At 39.9% G+C, this 22554-nt stretch overlaps 2 protein-coding genes across 4 annotated transcripts in view; one reads left to right on the top strand and one right to left on the bottom strand.

Moving 5' to 3' along the window:
• The window catches only part of PYGL (glycogen phosphorylase L), a 40991-nt gene extending 40382 nt beyond the window's left edge, over positions 1-609 (top strand). For both annotated transcript variants that reach the window (XM_004738765.3, XM_045069347.1), the window contains one exon: positions 250-609. In XM_004738765.3, the coding sequence (XP_004738822.1) occupies positions 250-426 (177 nt within the window). In that variant the 3' untranslated portion in view covers positions 427-609. The remainder of the gene's footprint in view (positions 1-249) is intronic.
• Positions 610-739: 130 nt separating this feature from the next.
• ABHD12B (abhydrolase domain containing 12B) overlaps positions 740-22554 on the bottom strand; it is a 63468-nt gene continuing 41653 nt past the window's right edge. For both annotated transcript variants that reach the window (XM_045069357.1, XM_004738769.3), the window contains 10 exons: positions 21431-21550; positions 19224-19254; positions 16137-16182; positions 15900-16029; positions 15443-15480; positions 12109-12188; positions 3189-3271; positions 1987-2065; positions 1252-1370; positions 740-1119 (listed from right to left, as the gene is read on the bottom strand). In XM_045069357.1, the coding sequence (XP_044925292.1) occupies positions 1092-1119; positions 1252-1370; positions 1987-2065; positions 3189-3271; positions 12109-12188; positions 15443-15480; positions 15900-16029; positions 16137-16182; positions 19224-19254; positions 21431-21550 (754 nt within the window). In that variant the 3' untranslated portion in view covers positions 740-1091. The remainder of the gene's footprint in view (positions 1120-1251; positions 1371-1986; positions 2066-3188; positions 3272-12108; positions 12189-15442; positions 15481-15899; positions 16030-16136; positions 16183-19223; positions 19255-21430; positions 21551-22554) is intronic.

The following is a 22554-nucleotide window of genomic DNA, read 5'->3' as shown; positions in this document are numbered from 1 at the left end:
ACATCCATGGTTACTCTTAAAATGAAAAATACTCTTTTTCCTTCTTAAGAGAAATACACTCTAAGAAGGAGAAAAAGCATGATCTACCCTCTCTAGCTCTAAGCTGTGAAACAAGTGTATTTATGACTCACTACAACTGTATCCTGTCATTTTTCCCCATGAAATGTGCTTGGATATGCTTGGCCTAGTGTTCGTCATAAAGTTGGATGGGCGCTCAGGCCATAGGCCATATGTATGTGTTCTTTACAGAATCCAAAGGCCTGGAACACAATGGTACTCAAAAATATAGCTGCTGCAGGGAAATTCTCTAGTGACCGAACAATTAAGGAATATGCCAGGGACATCTGGAACATGGAGCCTTCAGATCTCAAGATTTCCCTATCCAATGAATCTAGCAATGGGGTGAACAAAGACAATGGAAAGTAAGTTGTAAAACGTCTCGAGAAAAAAATACAATAACTTCTTACTGGATTTAAACCCTTTTACAACATTCTTTGATTTTTGTCTTATTTTGTTAGCTAATAATCTGGTTAGGAATTTCTGGGAATTGGGAGGGCAAGTGTATGACTGTATTTGGGCTAAAAATAAAGTATCAATTTACAAGGGCTACATGAGTGCCAAAACTTGTTATTTGATGGTAGATTGAGAGGCATGCTAGGACTTTCTCCAGGGCTATTCAAAAAGCTACAAGATACTTGGAACTTTTTAATGCCATTTAAATTAACTAAAACACAAATTACTTAACTACATTATAGCACCATTCTTACCCTGTTAAATCCCAACTAAAGACCACCTTGTTCACAGCCCCAGGATGTTTGGTAACCACACATTTTTAGAAGGGATCCAAATTTTACCAAATTCTGATAATCTACAATGAGATTGCAGTTTGTTCCTCAAAGTAGACTACAAGCTAAATGAGAACTTTCAATAACGCCCAACATCCATGCTTTCCCTAAAATGGCAAGTGACTTGTAGAAATGTCAGTGACTTCAGCTCATCCAAGCAGCCCAGTACAACTTTACATCAAAAATCTGCATCGTGGGTGGTGTCTGGACCAAGTCTTCACTGCAGATTTCTGGTACTCTCAGACCTCATGCCCACTGCTCACTCAGGAACTCTCTGCAAAAAAAGGACCTAGGTCAGCTCACATGCTTTCTCCACTTCCTGATATAAGTAAAGCCAGAATAGCCCTAATTGCCTTTAAGAGAAGGATTTAGCAAATCATTTAGCATTTAGCAAATCAGCTCTTACCTCACAGTGTTTAGTAGTGTGGGGCTTCTACAGAGGAAGTTGTGTTGGAAACCAGGGGGAAAGACCACCATCTTGACCCTCTCTTTGTTCCTGTAAGCATTGTGTGCAATTTCATAGAGCTGCATGGGACAGAAAGATAGAGACTCAAAGGCTGACCATCAAAGGTGGTCAGTTTAATTTTCCTCAAAGGGTACAGAAACAGCCAACCTGGGGACTTAGTCCCATTAAGTCAGAGATAAGGGACTCTTCTACCACCCTTCCCCAACTGCCAGTGTTGGCTGCCTCTACAGCTAAGGAACTAAAAGCTGCACAGCTAAGGAACACTGACAGAACCTCATCCTTCTCTTGCCAACGCCCTCCCTGCAAGCGGACAGGAACTGCGACAGACCCACTCTATTTGTCTAAAAGAAAAGAAACTGAATCCCACTTTTGAGCCACAATGGGAGAGACTACATGGAGGTTGATGCAGCTGCCTGGGATTTTCTCTACCCTTGTAGATCCACACATATGTGTTCAGATCAGGAGCCAGGATCCACCACAAACACTCCTTCAAGCTCCGCAGCATAGCACACTGATGCAGAACATATAAACCATAAGCATAGCCATTGAGGGGCATACAGAATCCCTTATAATGTCAGAGACCTTCCTGTGGGATCTAATCTCAAAGTCTGGCTAAATGAGAAAATGGTGCAACACATATGGTATGTTTCAGGCAGCACTGAGCTCTTCGTTTACCTTCTTTCCAAACTCCAAAGGCACCGTCTTGTCATCCTCACCATGTATGATGAGAAGGGGAGAAGACAGGAATTTAACACTAGGCACAAGTAAAAGAAAAGCATTCAGTTAAAGAATTATAGGTTGGGATTTCTCTTCTTCTAAGTTAAAGCTTTAGTAAAACATGAAATTTGCCTCAAAGTATAAGATCTCTCTTTCTTCTCCTCCCAGGAATGACAACTTCATACGTAATAAACTTCATATAGTAACTGTTTTTTTCTTCCAGGCAAGATTATCTCTCTCTTGTTGACTCACATAATTTAATTAGGTATTTAATTAATTTATTTCTGTATGATTTTTTTAATAAGAAGAAAAATACTAAAAACACTCAATTTGTACAGTTAAAAGAACCTCATCTTTTTCCTTATTCTACCTTATTTCATAATATTTGGCATATTTTAACTAAAAGATTAGATCGAAGAAATGAAACAACTCAAAACTCAAAAATAGCAAGAACTACCATAGGACTAAAGAGAACTCTTTGTAGCAATGCATTTACTTTTCCCTATAAATGTACAGATGGACACACGATTAACAGGATTAATCAGCTTCCTCGTCAACCTCCTAGTCTGGTAATTCAGAAAGGCTATGACATGAAGAAGACTTGTTCTTCATTTTAACTTGCTCAAACAAAACTTCCCAAATTCTGATATGCATCTGTCCTGTCACAGTGACTCACAGTTACTCCTGAGAAGTTTAGATCCTTCAAGTGTGTCTACATAAAGTACTGATAACAACCGCCCATTTGGAGGCACTCTTAAAATCAGCTGTGAGGGGCTAACTTGCCAAATTCTGGTCATTGGACTTGCTGTTGGGTCAAAAGGCTGAATGGTGAGTGGGTTTTGGTTACATGGGGAACAAGGCCTAGAAGTCAGGGATCCCCCAAGGGACATTAGACTAGACCCTCTCAGAGCACTTTTAAAGGGTCCTGTAGACTCTAAATCTACAACCCCCTTTATGACTTAAGAGAAAGTATCGACTTCATAAGTCATCAAGTTAGACATGAGGAAAATATCAAAAACTAAAAATCTGTGGACACGTTACCTCAAAGTTTAGTGCCCATCTAAGAATTCTTATCTACACATTCAGTAAGTCTCATGATAGTTACCCCCCAGAATCCCCTAAATATAGTAAAAATGGACATCTTTTCATCATTAGCTTACTTTTCATCATTAGGGAAGACTATTTTGTCTTTTCTCAGGGCATCCATAAGCGCGCGTAAAAATCCTGGAAGTTTCCGGTAAATCTGTTTTTTAAAAAGAAAAAAAATTAAAGCATGACCTATATCTCTGTCATTTGTTATGTTTTCCTACATGAAAACATATACTAGTGTAAAAGTAGCAAATTCCTACATATAATCAACTTTTTAAAAAAACCTCATGATTTTGAAAGTAACTCATGTCATTGTAGGGAAATTGGAAAATACAAAAAGGAAGAAAGGAGAGGGGTATATATGTGTGTATGTGTGTATATATATGTATATATACACACATATATATACATACAGTGGAATATTATTCAGATATACACACACAACCACCACTTCTTCATCCACTCATCAGCTGATGGACATTTGGACTCTTTCCATAGTTTGGCATGAGAATTTTTGACTAATCAGAATACTCTCTTCAGTAACTAGACTAGTTAATTATGTTCACTGTAGAAGCAATTTTTAGGTTATGCATCTATCACCGCTCTTTTACAAATGTGAAGATAGAGTTAATGGTGCTATTTGTATTTTAAAGAAACACGGGAAGCAAAAACACAATGTTAACAGTGATTGTTTGTGGATGGTGGGGATTATGCATGATTTGTTTCTTCTTTCTAACTTTTTGCATCACCTTGGGCTCTGGGGCCCACAGAATCTGGCTGTCACCTGTCTGTCCTCTCACTCAGCCCACTCCTATCCACCCTGGGGCCATGCTGCCTTCTCCTGGAACACATCTGGAATCTACCACACAGGCTGGAATCTACCTCAGGGCCCATGTCTCTCCTTTCCCTCAGCTCAAGACCCAGATTTTCCCATGACAGCCTCTTGTCAGGCAAGGCTCAGCTCAGACGATAGTTTCTTCAGAGAAACTTTCCCTACCAACCCCCCATCCACCCACCAGTCACCCCCTGTCACAGCACTTCTCGTCCTGAAAATCAGCTTGTTGTGTATTTGTCTCCTACCTGACTTCCCTACAGTAAGTACATACACTTCACAGGAAGTCAGGCCACAACTTTTTTTATTCCCTGTGGTATTCCTAGAACCTGGGAAATTTCTGGAACCTAACGGACACTTGAATAAAGACTTGTTGCAGATGGACTGAATCTACTGGGCCCATATCCCTGGCATACACAGTAAGCTATTCTCTGTCATGTTCACCGTAGTGTGACTTGAATTTCATTCAGATTTTATTCCTTGGAATAGATGTGCCAAGAGAAAAGACCAGAAAAGTATTACATGTCTTCCTCCATTGTGCCTGAAGGGGGCGTGGGGAGGAAGGTGCTATGTCTATGATGGGACATTGCTGAAGGAAGGAACTGAGTACAGCACAGGTAGGCTGGGGCCAGTTTAAAAAGAAAAGAATTCTGCTCATTGTGGAAGGAATTTTTAGATTTTGCGAATCATTGCCCTTTATCATAGGGAGAAAGAGAGTCAGCTGCTCTAATACATCATCTGTTGTAGCCTTCTACTGTAAACTGTAGTAATACAGAGAATAGCATCTTTCTAAATATAATGAGCTTTAAACATTTGTTTTCCTGCTTTTAAAAAGTAGTTGGTGTCCTTGTAAGGAAATTAGCACAGAACAGGGAAGCTGGGTCCAGTAAAGATGAATATCCGTTTCACAGTTTTGGCCTAGGCCTGCTATTTCCAGGAGCTTCCACATTTTCATGGGAATGTGTCTGGCTTGCATTTTTTGCACGGTCTCATGGCAAATGATTTGCATTCAGGTGCCGTCTGGAGATCCTAACACTGCCTGTCCTGCCCCTTTTCCTTTCTCCTTCTCTTATCCATAACTAAGGGCAAGATTTCTTGTTTTGTTTCTTTTGTCTTTGTCTCCTGATTCTAACACTCCTGGAATTAGGACTTCTCTGAGGAAAATTCAATAAGAGAAGCCCTTCAGCAGTTCATCTCAAATTCCAAAGGAATAAGAAGAAAGCAAGCCCAAGTCAATCTACCCCCCCACCCCATTCCTCATCAGCCAGCGGTGCTCCTTGAGACTCAGAGGTCATACCATCCCCTCTAGCCCAGACCACATCGATGGGCTCCTCATTGGTCTTCCTGCTTCCTCTCTCTTCTGGAATGCTGCTAAGTAAATATTCTTAAAAGACTAGTATGGGAAATGTATTGTCACAAAGCTTTGGTAGTATCACATAAGCTTCTTAAAAACAAAGTAAGAAACTCCCATCCTGGCAGCAAGCCCATCCACATCTGGCCACAATCTTTCATTCCAAAGGCTGCACACCTCCAATCCATCTGCCTCGAGTTAGAAGATGTAGGATTGAGTCCTGTTTCCTCCTCTTATGGGACATATAACAGTTGGGCAAGCCTTGGAGCCGCACTTCCCTCCGCTCTAAGTGGAGGCAATGATGCCAAACTCAGACTTGTTATGAGGATTGAAAAGGATGACAAGTGTTCAAGATCTTTCATGGAAGCCTTATAGGACTCAGGTATTTTATAGCACATAGCTTCCCCACTCCAGCCATGTGCCTTGGGTCACACTCTGCCCTCCTCTCTGTGTTTCCTAACTGCTCTCCCTTACTTTCAAGAAAAGAGCTTAGGGGCGCCGCCTGGGTGGCTCAGTGGGTAAAGCCTCTGCCTTCGGCTCAGATCATGATCCCGGGGTCCTGGGATCGAGCCCCACATCGGGCTCTCTGCTCCTCAGGGAGCCCGCTTCCTCCCCCCCCTCTCTCTCTGCCTGCCTCTCTGCCTACTTGTGATTTCTCTCTCTCTGTCAAATAAATAAAATCTTTAAAAAAAAAAAAAAAGAAAAGAGCTTAGATCCTATCTCTCTGTAAGTCTTCACTGACCGTACCTGCACACAAAGCCCTTCTCTTCCCTGAACTCTTCCTACCCTGAAATGACTGTTCTGCATCCTACCCTAGCACCTACCTTAGTCTACTTAGTAATGGAAAAAGTGGGAAAAGGGAACACATTTGTTGAGTCCCCGCTAGGAGCTGGGTACTTTGCAATGATTATCTCACTTAATTTAAACTTCTGAACAACCTTAGGCAGTAGGCAGTATCATCCCCATTATTTGAAGATGGGAAAACTCAGAGAAGGAAAATAACTTACCAAGGTCATAATTGGTTAGTGGCAAAAACCAAATTTGAACCCAAATCTATCTGGCTCCATAGCTCATGCTTTTTTTTCCCACTGTGTCATGCTGCCTTCCTATTTTGAGTAATGAATTGATTCCAAAGTGACTTATGGAAACCTCTGCCATTACTTTACATCCACCATTAATTTCCTACTTCCTCAACTAGACAGGAAGCTTCTTGAGAGTAAGGACCTATGTCTTTTACTGTATTTGTATGTCTCACACCACCTACACTTTCTTATTTAACAGGAATATTCAGAGTTATGGCATTCCACTGATCATAAAAAGAGTTAATGGCTATTCAGTGCTTACTCTGTCCCAGGCATTATTATAGATGCTTTTCATATACAAATTTATTTTCACAGTCATTTGGAATAGATTATTATTACCCCCATTTTATAGATGAGGAGATTAGAACATTAAAAGCAATTAATCCAAGGCTATACAGCTGTTAAGTGGCAGCCCTGGAAACCAACCCAGGGAGTCAGACGCCAGAGCTATGGTTCTTTAAGACAACATGATACTATAGAACTCCTCTACCTCTAAACCATAAGGGTATTAAACTGAAATATCATGACATTTTATTTATTTATTTTTTAAAAGATTTTATTCATCCATTTGACAGATCACAAGTAGGCAGAGAGGCAGGCAGAGAGAGGAGGAAGCAAGCTCCCTGCTGAGCAGAGAGCCCGATGTGGGGCTCGATCCCAGGACCCTGGGATCATGACCTGAGCCGAAGGCAGAGGCTTCAACCCACTGAGCCACCCAGGCACCCCTATCATGACATTTTAAAGTAAATTTCAAACTTAAAAATATTGGAAGATTCCCCATTTCTAATAATAGAAGAACCATTACAAACCAAACCTTTTGCCGAAGACACTAGAAAAGCTAAAAAATATTTTAAAAACCTTTCTGTGAAGGTGTCAGAGAACTGCCAAGGCATCTTGAGTGGTCTGGTCATCCCAGAGAGGAGGGAATCTCAGAGAGGTAAAATGGACAGTCAACACCACTCTTCTCCTTAAGACACAGCTGGCAAGTCAGGAGAAAGCAAAAAGTAGAGACCGAAAAACACAAATAGAAAAAAGATGGCACAAATAGAAAAGAACATAGTAAGAAAGTAGATTTAAACCTAAATATATCCTAATTTCACTAAGTTAAATAGACTACTACAATTAACAAACAAAGCTTGTTTGAAAAGGAAACAAACCCCTACTACATACTGCTGACAAGAGATATGCATTAAATACAAGAATTCAGAAAAATTTAAAGTCAAAGCATAGAAATTATATATTATGCAAACACTATTCAAAACAAAGATATATTAGACACAATGCTGACTTTAAATCAAGAAGCATTACTAATCAAAAAGGATATTTCATAATAAAAAAGGATCAATTCATGTGGAAGATATAAAATTACATTCTTACTCAATGTATGCTCTACATATGTATAACATATGCTCAAAAAAGCTAAAGCAAAAATTGACAGAACTGGAGTAGAAATAAACTCAATCATGGCAAGATATTTCAATAATCTGCCCCGAGTAACCGATAAAACAACCAGTCAAAAGATCAGGGCATGGGCGCCTGGGTGGCTCAGTGGATCAAGCCTCTGCCTTCGGCTCAGGTCATGATCTCAGAGTCCTGGGTTTGAGGCCCGCATTGGGCTCTCTGCTCAGCAGGAAGCCTGCTTCCCCTTCTCTCCTTGCCTGCCTCTTTGCCTGCTTGTGATCTCTCTGTGTCAAATAAATAAATAAAATCTTTAAAAACAAAATAAAATCAGGGCAAATACAGAAAAATTGAATGACATGGTTAGTAAGCTTTACCTAACTGATACATAAAGAACACTGCACCAAAAACAGAACATATTCTTGCCAAGCATATGGAACATATGCCAAAATTGACCATATGTTGGGACATAAAGCAAGTCTGAACAAATTTCAAAAACTGAAATCATACAGAGAGAAATCTCAGATCATGGCAGAATTAAGCTAGAAGTCAATAGCAAACATCAAATCCTCAAATGTATAAAAATTATAAAATACATATCTAAATAACCCATAGGTCAAAGAAGTCATAATATTATAAAATATTTTGAACTAAATGATAATTGAAATGCACTTGAAAACTTGTGGGATCCATCTCAAGAGTGGCTTCGGTAGAATATGGCTTCAAGCATAAATTAGAAAAGAGGAAATACTGAAAATAAATTACCCAAGTACCATCTCTAGAAATTTTTTAAATAATAAATTGAATCTAAGAAAATAGAAGAAAGGGAATAAAAAAGGTAAGACCAGAAATTAATAAAACAGAAGGCATTCAATATAGATAATCAACAAAGTCTGAGTTGGTTCTTTGAAGAGAGTAATAAAACTAATTCTTGCTGTAAATGTTGGCTGTCCCCCTTCTCCTTAGCCTTGGATAACAGAAGCCATTGCCCCCAAGGTTATGTCACACACACACCCCAATTATTGTGTAACCCTGCAGACAGCAGAAACAACCAGCATCCCCCTATAGTTGACTCAAAGCTTAGAGTCCCAGGTGGATCAGGCCAAAGCTACACTTTACTTGAAGTCACATCTTGTCCAGCTCTTTCTTTTTCTTTCCCTTTCTTTTTTTTTTTTTTCAAGATTTTATTTAATTATTTGACACAGAGAGAGAGCACAAGCAGGGGAAGCAGCAGGCAGAGAGATAGGGAGAAGCAGACCGACTCCAGGCTTAGCATTCTGAGATCGTGATCTGAGCCAAAGGCAGATGCTTAACCGACTGAGCCATCCAGGCACCTTTCTGCTCTTTCCCCATCCCTTATCCTATAACCGTCATTCAAATGATCTTGCAGGTTTTGCCTTTAGACCACTCTCTCAATAAATCATGAACATCAAGTCCCTGTCGTGGGCTCTGTTTATAGGATAACCTGACCTAAAACTAAAATTAAGAAAACCTCAATCAACCAATCAAAATAAACTTATAAATATGATGTTCCTAAATTAGAAGATTCAATATTAAAAAGGCATCATTTTCCCCCAAATTATATATAGACCTAATGCAATTCTAATCAAAATCCTGGGAAGCTTTTTATAGAAATTGGTGAGTATATACCAAAATATACATCAAAATGCAAAGGACAAAGAATAGTCAAGACAAATCTTGAATAAGAAGAACAAAGCTGAAAAACTTACATAGACAGATAATAAAAACATATTATAAAGCTACAGTAATCAGGGACTCCTGGGTGGCTCAGTTGGTTGAGCGTCCAACTCTTGATTTCAGCTCAGGTCTTGATCTCTGGGTCCTGAGATCAAACCATGCTTTGGGCTCCACACTGGGTATGGAAACTGCTTGGGATTCTTTCTCTCCCTCCCGCTCTCTCTGTCCCTCCCTCCATTCACTCTCTCTCTTTAAAAAAAAAAAAAAAAAAACTATGCTAATTAGGAGATGCAGCATTCATATGAGAATAGACAGATAGATAAGGGGAAGAAATAGGAATCTACTAACAAACCCATATATATTAAGCCCTGATATATTCAAACATTGGCACTGCAGAATTGGTAGAGAAGGTTTGTTTAGTAAATGTTACTAAACTGGATATCCATATGGACTTCTACCCCCTACATACAAAAACCCATACTTGTAGATTATAGTTCTAAATATAAAAAGTAAAACGGACTTTCTACAAGAGAGCATAGAAGGGTATCTCCATAATCTTTGGTATCCACAGTTTTATTGAACAGGACACTTTTCTTAAAAATATTAACTGCATTTTGATAATTGATAAACTGGTCCACATTAAATTTAGGAATATCTCTTCATCATAAGATAACATTAAGGGAGTGAAAAGGCAAAGTAAGAGAATATACTGGCAATACAAATAGTTTTCTAATGACTTATCCTATGAAAAACTACAACAAAAAAGACAATTTAAAAATGAGCATGAACAAATATCTCACAAGAGATACCTAAATGACTAATAAACATGAAAAAAATCCCAGCTTCATTAATCAATGAGATATCCATACTAGGACAAGGATGTGAAGCAATTGGAACTCTCATATACAACAGGAGGGAGAATAAAGTGGCTGAGTCACTTTGGAAAACTGGTTGGCACTCTAATTACTAAAGCTAAACATATGCATATCTTACTGTCCAGCAATTCCACTCCTAGGGTATACTCCAGTGAAATATGTACCATGTTTGCAGGATACATGTTCAAGAACATTCATAACAGCAGTGTTGTTAATTACCTCAAGTAGAAAGCAACTCAAATGTCCATAAACAATAAGTCAATAAATTGTATATTTATATAATAAAATATTATATAGCAATGAAAGCAATCAAACTACAACTATACCTCTAGGGTAAAATCCCACAAATATATGTTGACTGAAAAACATAGAATACATCCTCTATAATTCTACTAATTATATAAAGTTCAAAAACAAAATTATATTGCTTAGAGATGTACATGCAGATGGTAACACTATAAAGGAAAGCATGGATATGTTTACCATTGAACTCAGTCTAAGGATTACATCTAAGGGGAGGCTAATTGGATTAGGAAGTGACTTACAGGAGACTTCTGGAGGGGCTAGTGTTGCTAACTTCTGGACTTAAAATGTTAGTTACATGGATGTGCAGTTCATAATTATTGGTTAAATCATGTATTTTCCTATCATGTTTCATTTCAAAATTAGAATTTCAAAAAAGAAGCAAAATACATGGATTGTATCTGATTTATCCGTACAAATTAATGAATTTATAAGTAATTACTTAGAATATAATAATAGGTGCTCAATTAGTGGTTACCTTAAAATGTATACTTAATTGCCTAAAACCAATTGAAAGTGCTTCATTATCTCAAATTACTCTGCATTCAGTATTTTTTATTATAGAGGGGATTTCTGTATCGAGATGGAGCTTTTAATACAGGCATTTTTCAAGAAGATGTGGTCTGTGAATTAGCTGTCCCAGGAAGTAATGAGCTACCTTCTCCTGAAATAGTTAAGCAAATTCAGAAAGTTCTATGCTGATTTATTACAAAAAAGTTTCCAAAAGTAGGCAGCTGTATTAAAGTACCCTTAAAATGCCTCCTAACATTATCAAAGTTCAAAAATTTGGGGTCATGTATTCCCTCTGAGAATCCTCTCTCTCTCTCTCTTTCTCTGGCTCATTGACTAACATTTATAAGGCGGTATGTCTATAAGCAGTTGAGCGTCAGGCATGGGATGAAATTAGGATAATCTGCACAACAGATTTTAAAAAAACTAGATCTTGTTGCCTAGTTCTTTAAACTTTATCTTCTTGGAAAGATTGTCTTCTCTACCTGGGCTACTGTGTAAAACCACTTGGCAGCTTCCTTGAATTCTCTAAAGACTTTTTTAAAATCATAAAATAATGATAAATATATGGCTGACAATCATAGAGCTAAAAATTATATAGGAGAGGCATATTTTCACTTTAAAAGGGAAAAATAATGAACTAACCTAAGTCAAGTCTATTTAAAAACTACATGATAAAAGGTAGAGTTAAATGAAGAGGAGGGGAAAAAAGCTTTGGCTCTTAATAAGCCATTATCTCAACCTATTAGAAGAAATAGAAGAACTACAAAATCCAAAAGCCATTGTGCCCTCCTTCAATAGCAGCTGGCTAAAAACCTGTCTCAGGTAAAAAATAACTTAGAAATATATAATACTAGTTAAGAAAAGAAAATGGTTAATAAACGTAAGTGTGCAGAAATCGCCTACACGTTCACGTCTTGTGAAGACGGTTTAGAGACTCACCTTTAACAAGGGATAATTAATACTTGCAACCCATATGTTGGTAAATGGAGCCTCCAGTATAAGAGCATCAACTGGGAATCCTTGAAAATAATAAAAAAGAAATAACTATCCGATCATATTTAAATACTACCTTTTCTAAACAAGGAGTCCTCAAGGTCCTATACATGAACTACCTGAACCAAAGTTATTTGTGAAGCTTGTTAATAATGCAAATTCCTGGACTCCACACTAGACTTGAATCAGTCAGAATCTCAGGAAGGGGAGTGAGAATGTGTGTTTTCAAGTGGGCACCCCCACCCCAAGAGATTTCTATGTACATGATAGTTGAAAATCACTACCTTCTAGGACACAGCCAGGTTTTCATGACTTGGATAATTTAAGAAAGCAAAGTACTATAGGAAGGAAGAGCATTCTGCAGCCCATGGTTAGGAATGTACCAGAGGCTGACTAGGTTGTTTTGTTCAACACTCCTCTAAGAACAATTAGAAAAGGTGTGTCAGATGGGGATATGTATCCGTATATGTACACAGGTGTCCCCCTTTATCCACAGTTTCAGTTATCTGCAATCAAGAGAAGTCCAGAAGCAGATAATCCTGTTTCTGTCATACTGTCAGAAGATCAGTAGTAACCTAACACTACATCTCAATGCCTACATCATTCACCTCACTTCATCTCATCATGGAGGCATTTTATCATGACACGTCATCACAAGAACAATGAGTACAGTACAATAAGTTATATTAGGAGAGACCCCAGTCACATAACTTCTTTTGTAGTATATTTTTATGATCGTTCTATTTTAGTATGTTGTTATTAATCTCTTACTGTGCCTATTTGATAAATTAAACTTTATCATAGGTATACACATATAGGAAAAACACTGTACATATAGGGCTTGGTATTATCTGTGGTTTCAGGCATCCACTGTAGGTCTTGGAACATATCCCCCAGGACTAAGAGAAGATTACTGTATGTATATGTATATGTTTGAAGGCATCTGAAGGCTATTAAATCAATGAGATTTTGAGAGCCAACACCAAAAGAAAAAAAAAATCCGTGAGAGTTTGAGAAGTTTTTCCCCCTCAAAGCAGTTGAAACTTTGAAAGCAACAGTAGTGGTTGCTCTTAGAGGCTTAGAACTAGACAGAATTTCAGCAGTCCCACAGGACCAAAAGACAAAAATTAGAGTTTGGAAGCTGACAAGAAGGAGGACTCTAATAAATTTCTCAAGCTTTTGGTGACTTCAAAGGACTACACCCTGAGAGTAATGATGAACTAAAACTGGACCAGACCTCTTAGAGACTAAAGCCCAGCTTCAAATCAGCTTAATTTCTGATAGGATTAAGATGATCTTCCCCCTATTTTAACTGCTTTTCAGGAAAAAAGTAAATTTTGTCTGGAAAAAGATAATATTATCCCTAGGCCCTCAAATTATCTCTATAATTTCCATAAACAATATCTAGCATTTAATAAAAAATAACTAGAGAGGGGCACCTGGGTGGCTCAGTCAGTTAATTGTCTGCCTTCCACTCAGGTCATGATCCCAGGGTCCTGGGATGGAGCCCCATGTTAGGCCCCTTCCTCCATGGGGAGCCTGCTTCCCCCTCAGCCTGTCACTCCCCTTATTTGTGTGCTTTCTCTCTCTCTTTCTCTTTCTCTGTCAAATAAATAAATAAATAAAATCTTTTAAAAAAAAAAACTAGACATACAAAAATAAAATAAAGAGGCCAAAATTACAAAAACAAAACAAAAAACAAGTAATGGAAATAGATCAAAGGATCTAGATATTGCTATTATCCTATACGGACTTTAACTTGTAAATAAGCAAGTGTAAAATCATAAAGTATTTTTTTATTTGATATTACATAGTGAACGATATAATATGTCAAAAGAAAAATTTTAAACTAAAGCACAAGGAGAAAAATGTCTGGAAAACCCAAAAAAGAATATTGGAAACATACAGGACATGGGAACAGATCTAAAAAGATACATATAATTATAGTCCTGGGGGAGAGAAGATGAAGAATGGGGTAGGCACAATATTTGAAGATAAATGACCAATTTTCCAAGATGGGTGAATATCAAGCCAGAGTTATTACAGTGCTATGAACCCCAAGCGGGATAACTGCTAACAAACCCACATGTAGGAAAATCAAAGTAAAAATGCTGAAAAACAAAGCAAAAAGAAAACCTCAAAAATAGCCTGAAGAAAAAGTAATTATCTTCAAAGGAGCAGCAGCACGACTGGAAGCTGACTTCCCAACGGAACACTGAAAGCCAGAACCAAACGGACAACATCTTCAAAGTGTTGAAATAAAGTAACTGCCAACGAAGAATTCTATGCCCGATGAAAATATCTTTCAAAAATGAAGACAAAACAAAAGATATTTTCAGACCAAAGCTGAGGGAATTCTTCACCACAGATAGATAGGCAGAACAAAAATCCCCAGTGGAAGCCCAGAAATGCGAGAAGTAATAAAAAGCAAAGAAAAGGGTAAATCTAGATATTGACTTTATAAGGTAAGAGCAATAACATTTTATGGAGTGCGTATTATAGAGAAAAGTAAAATACAGGATAGCAAGAGTTCAAAGTCAGGGATGTAAATGGAATTGCATTATCCTCCAAGAAGTGAAGTATTCATTTATATGGGAATTTAGGTCAGATAATACAACATTGTCAACACTGTGCAGGAAGTGTCCACAGAGAGCTATGAGTGCTTAAAGGAGCAGGAAATAATGTCTGCTTTATTTCCATAATTAATTAAGACTGTGGATAGCAGGTGACTTGCTTTAAATGTTCACATAACTCAGCCTGACCAGTATTGACAAGCCTAAGAAACAAAGCAAGCTTTTGATTTTGATGAAATCACCTTGTCCTGTTCACAGAGATTCTAACTCATGGAAACAGCTAGGGTCCAGGAAACCAGCATTTAGAACAAGCATCTCTAGGGAATCTGAGACAGGCTGAGCTCAGAACACTGGGAAAGGCTGACATACATGTCACGAAAGACAAGCTGCAGAAAGCAAGTCCTGCTTGTGACTTCATAAAGGGCGTTTTCCTCTCCCATGATCCAAGTCACTCCACAGGAACATTTACTTCACAAGAAGGGTTTTTCAAGGGAGATTTTAACTCTTCCTGAGTGTTTCATGACCTTGAAAGGCAACTATTGTTTTATATTAAATAGAAAAAAGAAGGTTTATTACACAATCAGCGATTGTCTAAGGTCAGGGTGCTCTAGGTATCTCTGTGTTCCGAGTGCGCACAACAGTCCGTAGGCTACCTTTTCTTCCCCACCCCAAGCCAAGACGTGATACATGGAAGCATTGTAGAGTACCTTTCTCTTCTAGTACTTTTGCAGCATTTGTTGCAACTCTGTAAAGCAATGAAAATTAGTACAGATGTGAAGCAATGACTTAACAGTCAGGTAAACAGTACAAAATGTAACATCTGATATAAGCATCTAATGAAAGTTCTGGACCCTGTGGTAGGAACATACATACAACTTCAGGGGGTTCCACTGGCCCTAAATTAGGAATCCTTTCCTTTAATACTCTCAGAGAGAGTTCTGGAACAGGCTTCAGTGTCCTAGATAACCACAGAGCTACACCGTCCCCTGCATTACAAACAGGCACGCTGAGATGGCAATGTCTCTAGCCACATGTGGGATGTGAGAGAAACCAGAGCTCCACCTCCCAGCTCAGTGTTCCCTCCTCTGCTCATCGCTGCCTCTGATGACACCAAAGCCCCAAGGACTGCCCCCCCCAAAAAAGCCATCTTCAGACCCCACTTACCCTGTACCCAGAGAGTGGCCCCAGAGACACACAGGTGTGGTACCACTTCTCGCCTTGGTCCACTCGTAAACACAAACAGCATCCGTGGTCAGCCCCTCCTCTGTGGGCTCTCCCGTGGAATCCCCGTACCCTGGTGGTAAGGAAAAGCGAGCACAAGTATCACTACCTCCAAAAGGAGGGCTATCAAAAGCCCCCCGGCTTATTGAAAAGTCTTTATATACTGTTCTTCACACACACCTCTGTAGTCCACAGATAGGACGTGAAAGCCACCATTGCTCAGCATCTAGATGATAAAGGAGAGGTTATCATTGTGATTAGAAGGTGTAAACTGAAAAGGGGGTATAACCTCCTCAACACTTCCATAATCCTCATTGCGCTGGTTTCCTAGGCAGGGAATAGATGAAATCTGCTGTTTGACCTCAAATGTGAGAAGGTCAGACTCAAAGGGAAAAAAGGGAGGCGGGGCGGCGGGGGTTGGGGGTGGGGTGGGGGCGGCCAGAGCAGGTCAGACAGCCTGGACACACCCTGGCTCTGCCCTGGCTCTGTGACCTTGAGCCACCTAACATCTGAAGAGGTAAACAGTATTCTGAAAAGCGAAAAAGAATAGTAGCTCCTTCAGCTCCTTCAGGACTGTTGGAAGATGACGTTAGATGAAAGTATTGAAGTTGGTACAAAGCAAATGTCCATTTTAAGAATTCGCTTGAGAACAAAAGGCCTACAGAGTTGTAGTAGAGGCAGTCAAATAATGGGAAGATATTTATATTAAATGTGAACAGATAAAGAGTTAATGTCAATCAAAAATAAAGAGATTGCTTGATTAGATGAAACCATGGCCATGCTCCATGTGGATGAACGAGGCAAGAATATGACGTCCTATAAGTCAAGCAGAGAGAGTCAATTATCATATGGTTTCACTTACTTGTGGTGCATAAGGAATAACACAGAGGACATTGGAAGATGGAGAAGAGAAATTTGGGGGAAATTGGAGGGGGAGACAAACCATGAAAGACTGTGGACTCTGAGAAACAAACTGAATGTTTTGGAGGGGAGAGCTGTGGGGGGTCAGGAGGACCTGGTGGTGGGTATTAAGGAGGGCACATATTGCATGGAGCACTGAGTGTGGTACATAAATAATGCATTTTGGAATACTGAAAATTAAATTAAATTAAACTAAAAAAAAAAAGAATATGACGTCCTTTTAAATGAAGTGAATTTCAATGATAGACAAAGAAGAGGGGACAAAAATGTACAGTGAAGATACTTCTATAACTTTATTTAATCCTCACAATAATCCCTAAAGGTAGGTATTATCCCCATTTTAGCGATAAAGAAACGGAGTCCTAAGGGTTTAAGTAACTCGTTCCTGGTCACCCAGATGGCTAGAGAAAGAACCAAGACTCACACCTGGGTCTGCTTCTGTCCCAACACCGTGCTTCCCCTGCCACAGCACAGATGTGGGGAGCTGAGTTTCCCCAGGAGTCTTTCAATGCAAATTCAGCTAATACTTACGAACTAAAGGAAACTCTTTTATATCAATTTAAATGGCCTTGCCTCCAGAACAGTGATACAGGACACAGAGCAGTTAAGCATCCCAGAAGTGGGAATATCCATGCATCATTTGTGGCATCGTTTGTAGATGGAAAGACCACTTGGTGAAACAACTTGAGAACAAATCTGACTTCTAAAAATTTATCTCTAAGAAAAAAAAGTCCAAAAAAAGAAGAAACTAAATGCTTCAAGTTTTCTCTAGCAACATCACTGAAATGATTTTAGGGGGGAAGATCTTGTATCTAGCAACAGTGGAATCGTTAAATAAACAATTGCCTACAAATATAGTAGAGAAGGATCACCTTTTAAATTGGTAACTATGGTAACTACAGAAAACCATGGAAGAATGTTTATAACATAGTATGCACATAGTATTAAGTAAAAGAGCAACAATGTAGAATTACATATAGATATAATCATAATAACATAAAACTATATAAAGTGATAAAGACAACTAGGTTGAAAACAGCTGTACTGGGTGACTGAAGTGACAAAAGAAATGAATGAGAGAGAGGGAGTGGAGGAAGAAAGGGAGGAAGGACAACATGATAGCAAAGACTTGATTTTTAAAGGAAATCACCCCATCTAAAGAGGAGAACCAAGGGCTACGGAAGTCTGGTCAGGGTGGGGGATGATGACGAAGGCACAAGGTATCCAGAATCTTCCTGGAGGAAGAAGTCTTATCATACCTTCCCTTCCCATCCCAACTACCACAAGGATGCCCTGGCTCCTTTTCACACCTAAATCTATGATTCTTCCTTTCTGGGCATGTAGGGACTATACAATTCAGCTTTGCAAAGAGTGGGGGAGAAAAAAAAACAAACACACGTTCTCATGGACATCAGCCTCACCACCATCCCATGTAGAGAGGGCAAAGAGTGAGGTGCAGGGTGGAAAGGAAACCTAAAAATTAATACACATTATCATCCCAGGCAGAACTGCACCCAGCCCACCACCCACCAGAGTCAGCTCTGGGAAGGCGGGGAAGAAAGTGAGGAGTCCACAGGGGAGGAGCCTCCTGTCTGAGCCAGGGAGGGAGGATGAAGGAGGTGCTGGGCACACTGGGCCTCGCAGGATGCGGGGCCCCACTCGGGCTGTTATACCAGGGAAGGGCTCTGAGGTGGGAGCTGGCCTGGCGTGTGGGAGGAAATATCAGAGCACAAGCACTGATCAAAAAGTGCACCAGCAGCCTGGTCACCTGAGGGAGAGATTACCCAACTGGGGTGTGGGAGAAGATAAACAGATAGCTGCACTACCAGCTGTGAGTCAGCCATGGCTGCGTCTCCCTCACGCTCGGAAAAGCAGGGGCCGCCCCAACAAGCTGCCATCGTGTAGCAGGCTAGCGAGAAGAGGAGTGTGGCCACCAACCCACATGCAAAACCTTCTATGGGGCTGAAGCCAGAGCCTGAATGACTCTAACAGCAGACATTCTGTGTATTTATCCTCTGTCCCACAAAAAAAGGCTGTTTCTCACAGGAATAACTTCCACATTTAATATACTCTCACAACCCTCCCCCAGCCCTCAGGAAAAGCCAATAAAGAGAGTCTTCAACTCCATCTGGTGATGAAGGCAATGTATTTATGAAAGTGTTTGGGGAATCAAGAATGTTCACTTTTGTTCTGATGCCCTGTGGTCACGGCAGGACCTTGAGTCCCACCCTTGGGAGCTCTCGGTACATCCCCCTGCTGAGGGCTGAGGAAGATCTATGGCTGTAGCCCATAAGAGAAAAAAACAGATGTAAAGTGGGTGGGTACTCGAAGCCCCTTCAGACATACCTTTACTAGCTCAAGTCTGTGAGGAGCTGCCCTGTGGAGGAGGTTAAAACAGAGAGCAAGAATTAGGAATTACAATGACAAATTCAATAAAAGTCATTCTCCTGCTTCTGGCATCTGATCTCAAGCATTTGTTTTTGAGGTTAGAGAAATAAATAACTAGAAGAAAGGGAAATGGGTTTTGGTGTCAAAGCCCACTTGGATGTGTCAGGGGGAGTGACAGATGGCTCCCCAGGGCGGCTGCATTCCTCTGTGAGCGCTGGTCGCCCAGATGGCTAGTGCTTCTCAACAGAGGCATGTGAGGAATTACTGATAATTCACCTCCTCTCACTGCTACACAGCCAGACTAATTTCTAGGGATACTTTTAGAAGCTAAAGGAAAATCAGTTCCAGAAAGTGGCTTTTCAGAACAAAGGATGATAGAGTGATGTTCATTAAGCCAAGACCTGTCCGTAGTTGACTCTGCCATTAAGTTCAAGAGGAAGTGAAGGAGACTTGCAAGGCTAGAGGTACAAGAAACACTTTTTCCCAAAATAACCATATCATCTACTCTCTATTAACCATGTTAATAAAGGAGAGACAAGGATGATTGAAAAGGCAGAGGATTCTTTTAAAAAAACCTTTGAATTTTTGTCTTAGAGCCAAAAACTTTAAGACTGAAGTCTTAAGGGGCGCCTGGGTGGCTCAGTGGGTTAAGCTGCTGCCTCCAGCTCAGGTCATGATCTCAGGGTCCTGGGATCAAGTCCCGCATCGGGCTCTCTGCTCAGCGGGGGGCCTGCTTCCCTTCCTCTCTCTCTGCCTGCCTCTGCCTACTGGTGGTCTCTCTCTGTCAAATAGATGGATGAGATCTTTAAAAAAAAAAAAAAAAAGAAAGACTGAAGTCTTAAGCTTCAGTGCATCATGAAGTCCTTTGAACATAAGATTAAAACTATGGACCCACTGCCCAGAAAAATGTATCCACACTTGAAATTTTGAAATTTTTAGTACAATTTTGGGAGGAGGTTCGTGGACCCTGTAGGATTTCTCCCAAGTCTAGAACCACTGTTCTCAACAAGGCTCCTGTAACCTCCCATTTAGCCTCCTTTTGGTTCAGTACTGCTGATAGCCAGCTGAGACTTTTGGCAGGGGACAGGAGGAAGCTGGGGCTAACTCCAAAGCCAGTAAATTGGGGATCACAGCAGATCGACACAGAGGGACAGACATGAATGGGTGAGCCGAATGATCCTTTAAATACACACACTGTAACACCATGCCCAAGTCTGCACAATCAGAACAATGTTCAACCGTGCTGAAAAAGGTTGAATTTCATGGGAAATCTCTGTAAATGTCATTCTAAAATGGACACCTTTGGAAAGCCCCTAATGCAAAGACAAAGCTTGAGAAAGCCATCAAGACAGAAAAAGACAGTGAGAAAAAGGGACATAGGCAAGGGAGCCAAGGGGCAGATTCCAGAGCTCATTACTTAGTTTGCAGACAGCTCTGTCTGTGGTCTCTGAGGCACATCACCCCTCCCCCAACCTGAAGCCATGCAGTCACAGCTGATAATCATCACCCACCATAATGACAGGCCCACTGGGAGGCCTGGCAGCACATCAGAGGGGATCAAGACTCCAGGGAGGCTTTCTTCCTGACAAAGCAAGGTGGGAACAACAGAGGGTGGGCTGAGGCATCAGTCTTCTAGACTAGAACCAGTCAGATGGTTCCCAGTAGCAACGGTCAGAATTCCAGATGATCTCTCATAGGGAGTCCACACATCTGATTAACAGGACTCCTGCCAAATCAAGGAATCCCCAGGCCCTTCTGTGAGGGACCATCGATAAGGAAATTGCTCTTCCTTTTACCCCCTCTCATGCCTGTTCCCTTTCCCATCGTCCATAGGCTCAATTCATTATTTTGGGCACTCTTTGGGACTAAAGGAACTACTGGCTTCTTGGAAACCAATATCCGAATTTTGGAAGTTGGTCTACCTTTCAGTTAAATGTTGACATTAGTCTACATACAGAATATATAGATTTTTTTTTAAGAGAAGCCTATTGCCAGAACACACTCAAATTTCAACAAAGGGGAAAAAAATATATGTGGAGGCATATTTACAGGGTCAAAAAGGGAGTTCTGCCTCCTTTCCTTCCCCCACAGGACTGAAATGCTCCCTCTGTCTTAAAAGAAAAGAAAAAAAAAACAAAAAACAATAAACAAGCAAAGACACGGACCTGTGTTCTGCGCTGCCGTGAAGATAAACAATAATTGGATTGCCATCCTGAAGGGCTGCTTCATACCAGCCGCGGTCCTTCCCCTTAGCATCTTCCCCCCGGCAGCTGGGAACTGTGTGCCTAAAGAACAAAGAAACGTTTTAACAAATGTACAGATAGAATTTGCTCTCCTTGCCAAAGTCTGAAACCCTCCTCATGTCAATCAAATACATTTATATACATTTGTAGGTATACATTTATACATTACGTTATGCATACATTATATATACATATATGTACAATATATGTACATTATATATACATGTATGTGTGTATGGGTATATGTATGTATACATACTTATATATTATATATAATACATACATATAATATATGTATGCATACATACATATACATATATGTATACTTATACATATATATACCTATCAATGTATACATTACATACATTGATGTATATATGTATATATATATGTATAAGTATACATATATACATAGTGGAAGTTTCTGAGTAATGCATGCACATGATAAAAATTAAAATATAATACTACAAACATCTTACAGTGACAATCACTACTTTTCTACCCCCCCTCCCCCATGCACAGAAACAACCCCTTTTAACCATTTACTGTTTAAGTCCTCCTGACTCCTACATCCACTAATCTTCTAAGACTACAATTCTTAGGTGTAGTCCATGGAAATCCAGTCCGTTGAGTGGAAACAAGTAAAAGACAAGAGGTATTTGCCACCTGCTATTGGTTTGGCTAAAGAAACAAGCTGAAAGAATTTAAAGGGAGACCAGTTCAGGTGGGGGAAAACAAATATGAAACTAAGCTCTCCTATTCAAGAAACAGTGACCTTGTGGGGTTAAACACTTGCCTGAGCTCCAGTCCCTCCACCTGTTAAACCAGTGAACGACTCCTGAAGATAAAACAATGCCATATGACATGTCACAGGGGGACCTGGAAAATTGACCATGTAATAATAAATCTTCAGGCTTCTCAACCCTTTAGGGGCAAAAAGGCTGACATCGAACCCCAGGGCCTCTGGACTAAGAGGACTGGCATCCCAGCCAGCTTGGTAAGCCAGGGCAAGAACAGCAAATAAAAAGATTTTCAAATTCCAACAC

The sequence above is a fragment of the Mustela putorius genome, unplaced genomic scaffold (assembly GCF_011764305.1).
Source record: "Mustela putorius furo isolate JIRA1106 unplaced genomic scaffold, ASM1176430v1.1 tig00000129_pilon_pilon_pilon, whole genome shotgun sequence".
In the NCBI taxonomy this organism is placed as follows: Eukaryota; Metazoa; Chordata; class Mammalia; order Carnivora; family Mustelidae; genus Mustela; species Mustela putorius.
Note: the sequence above shows the minus strand (reverse complement) of the source record. Positions and strands in the feature narration are given on the sequence as shown.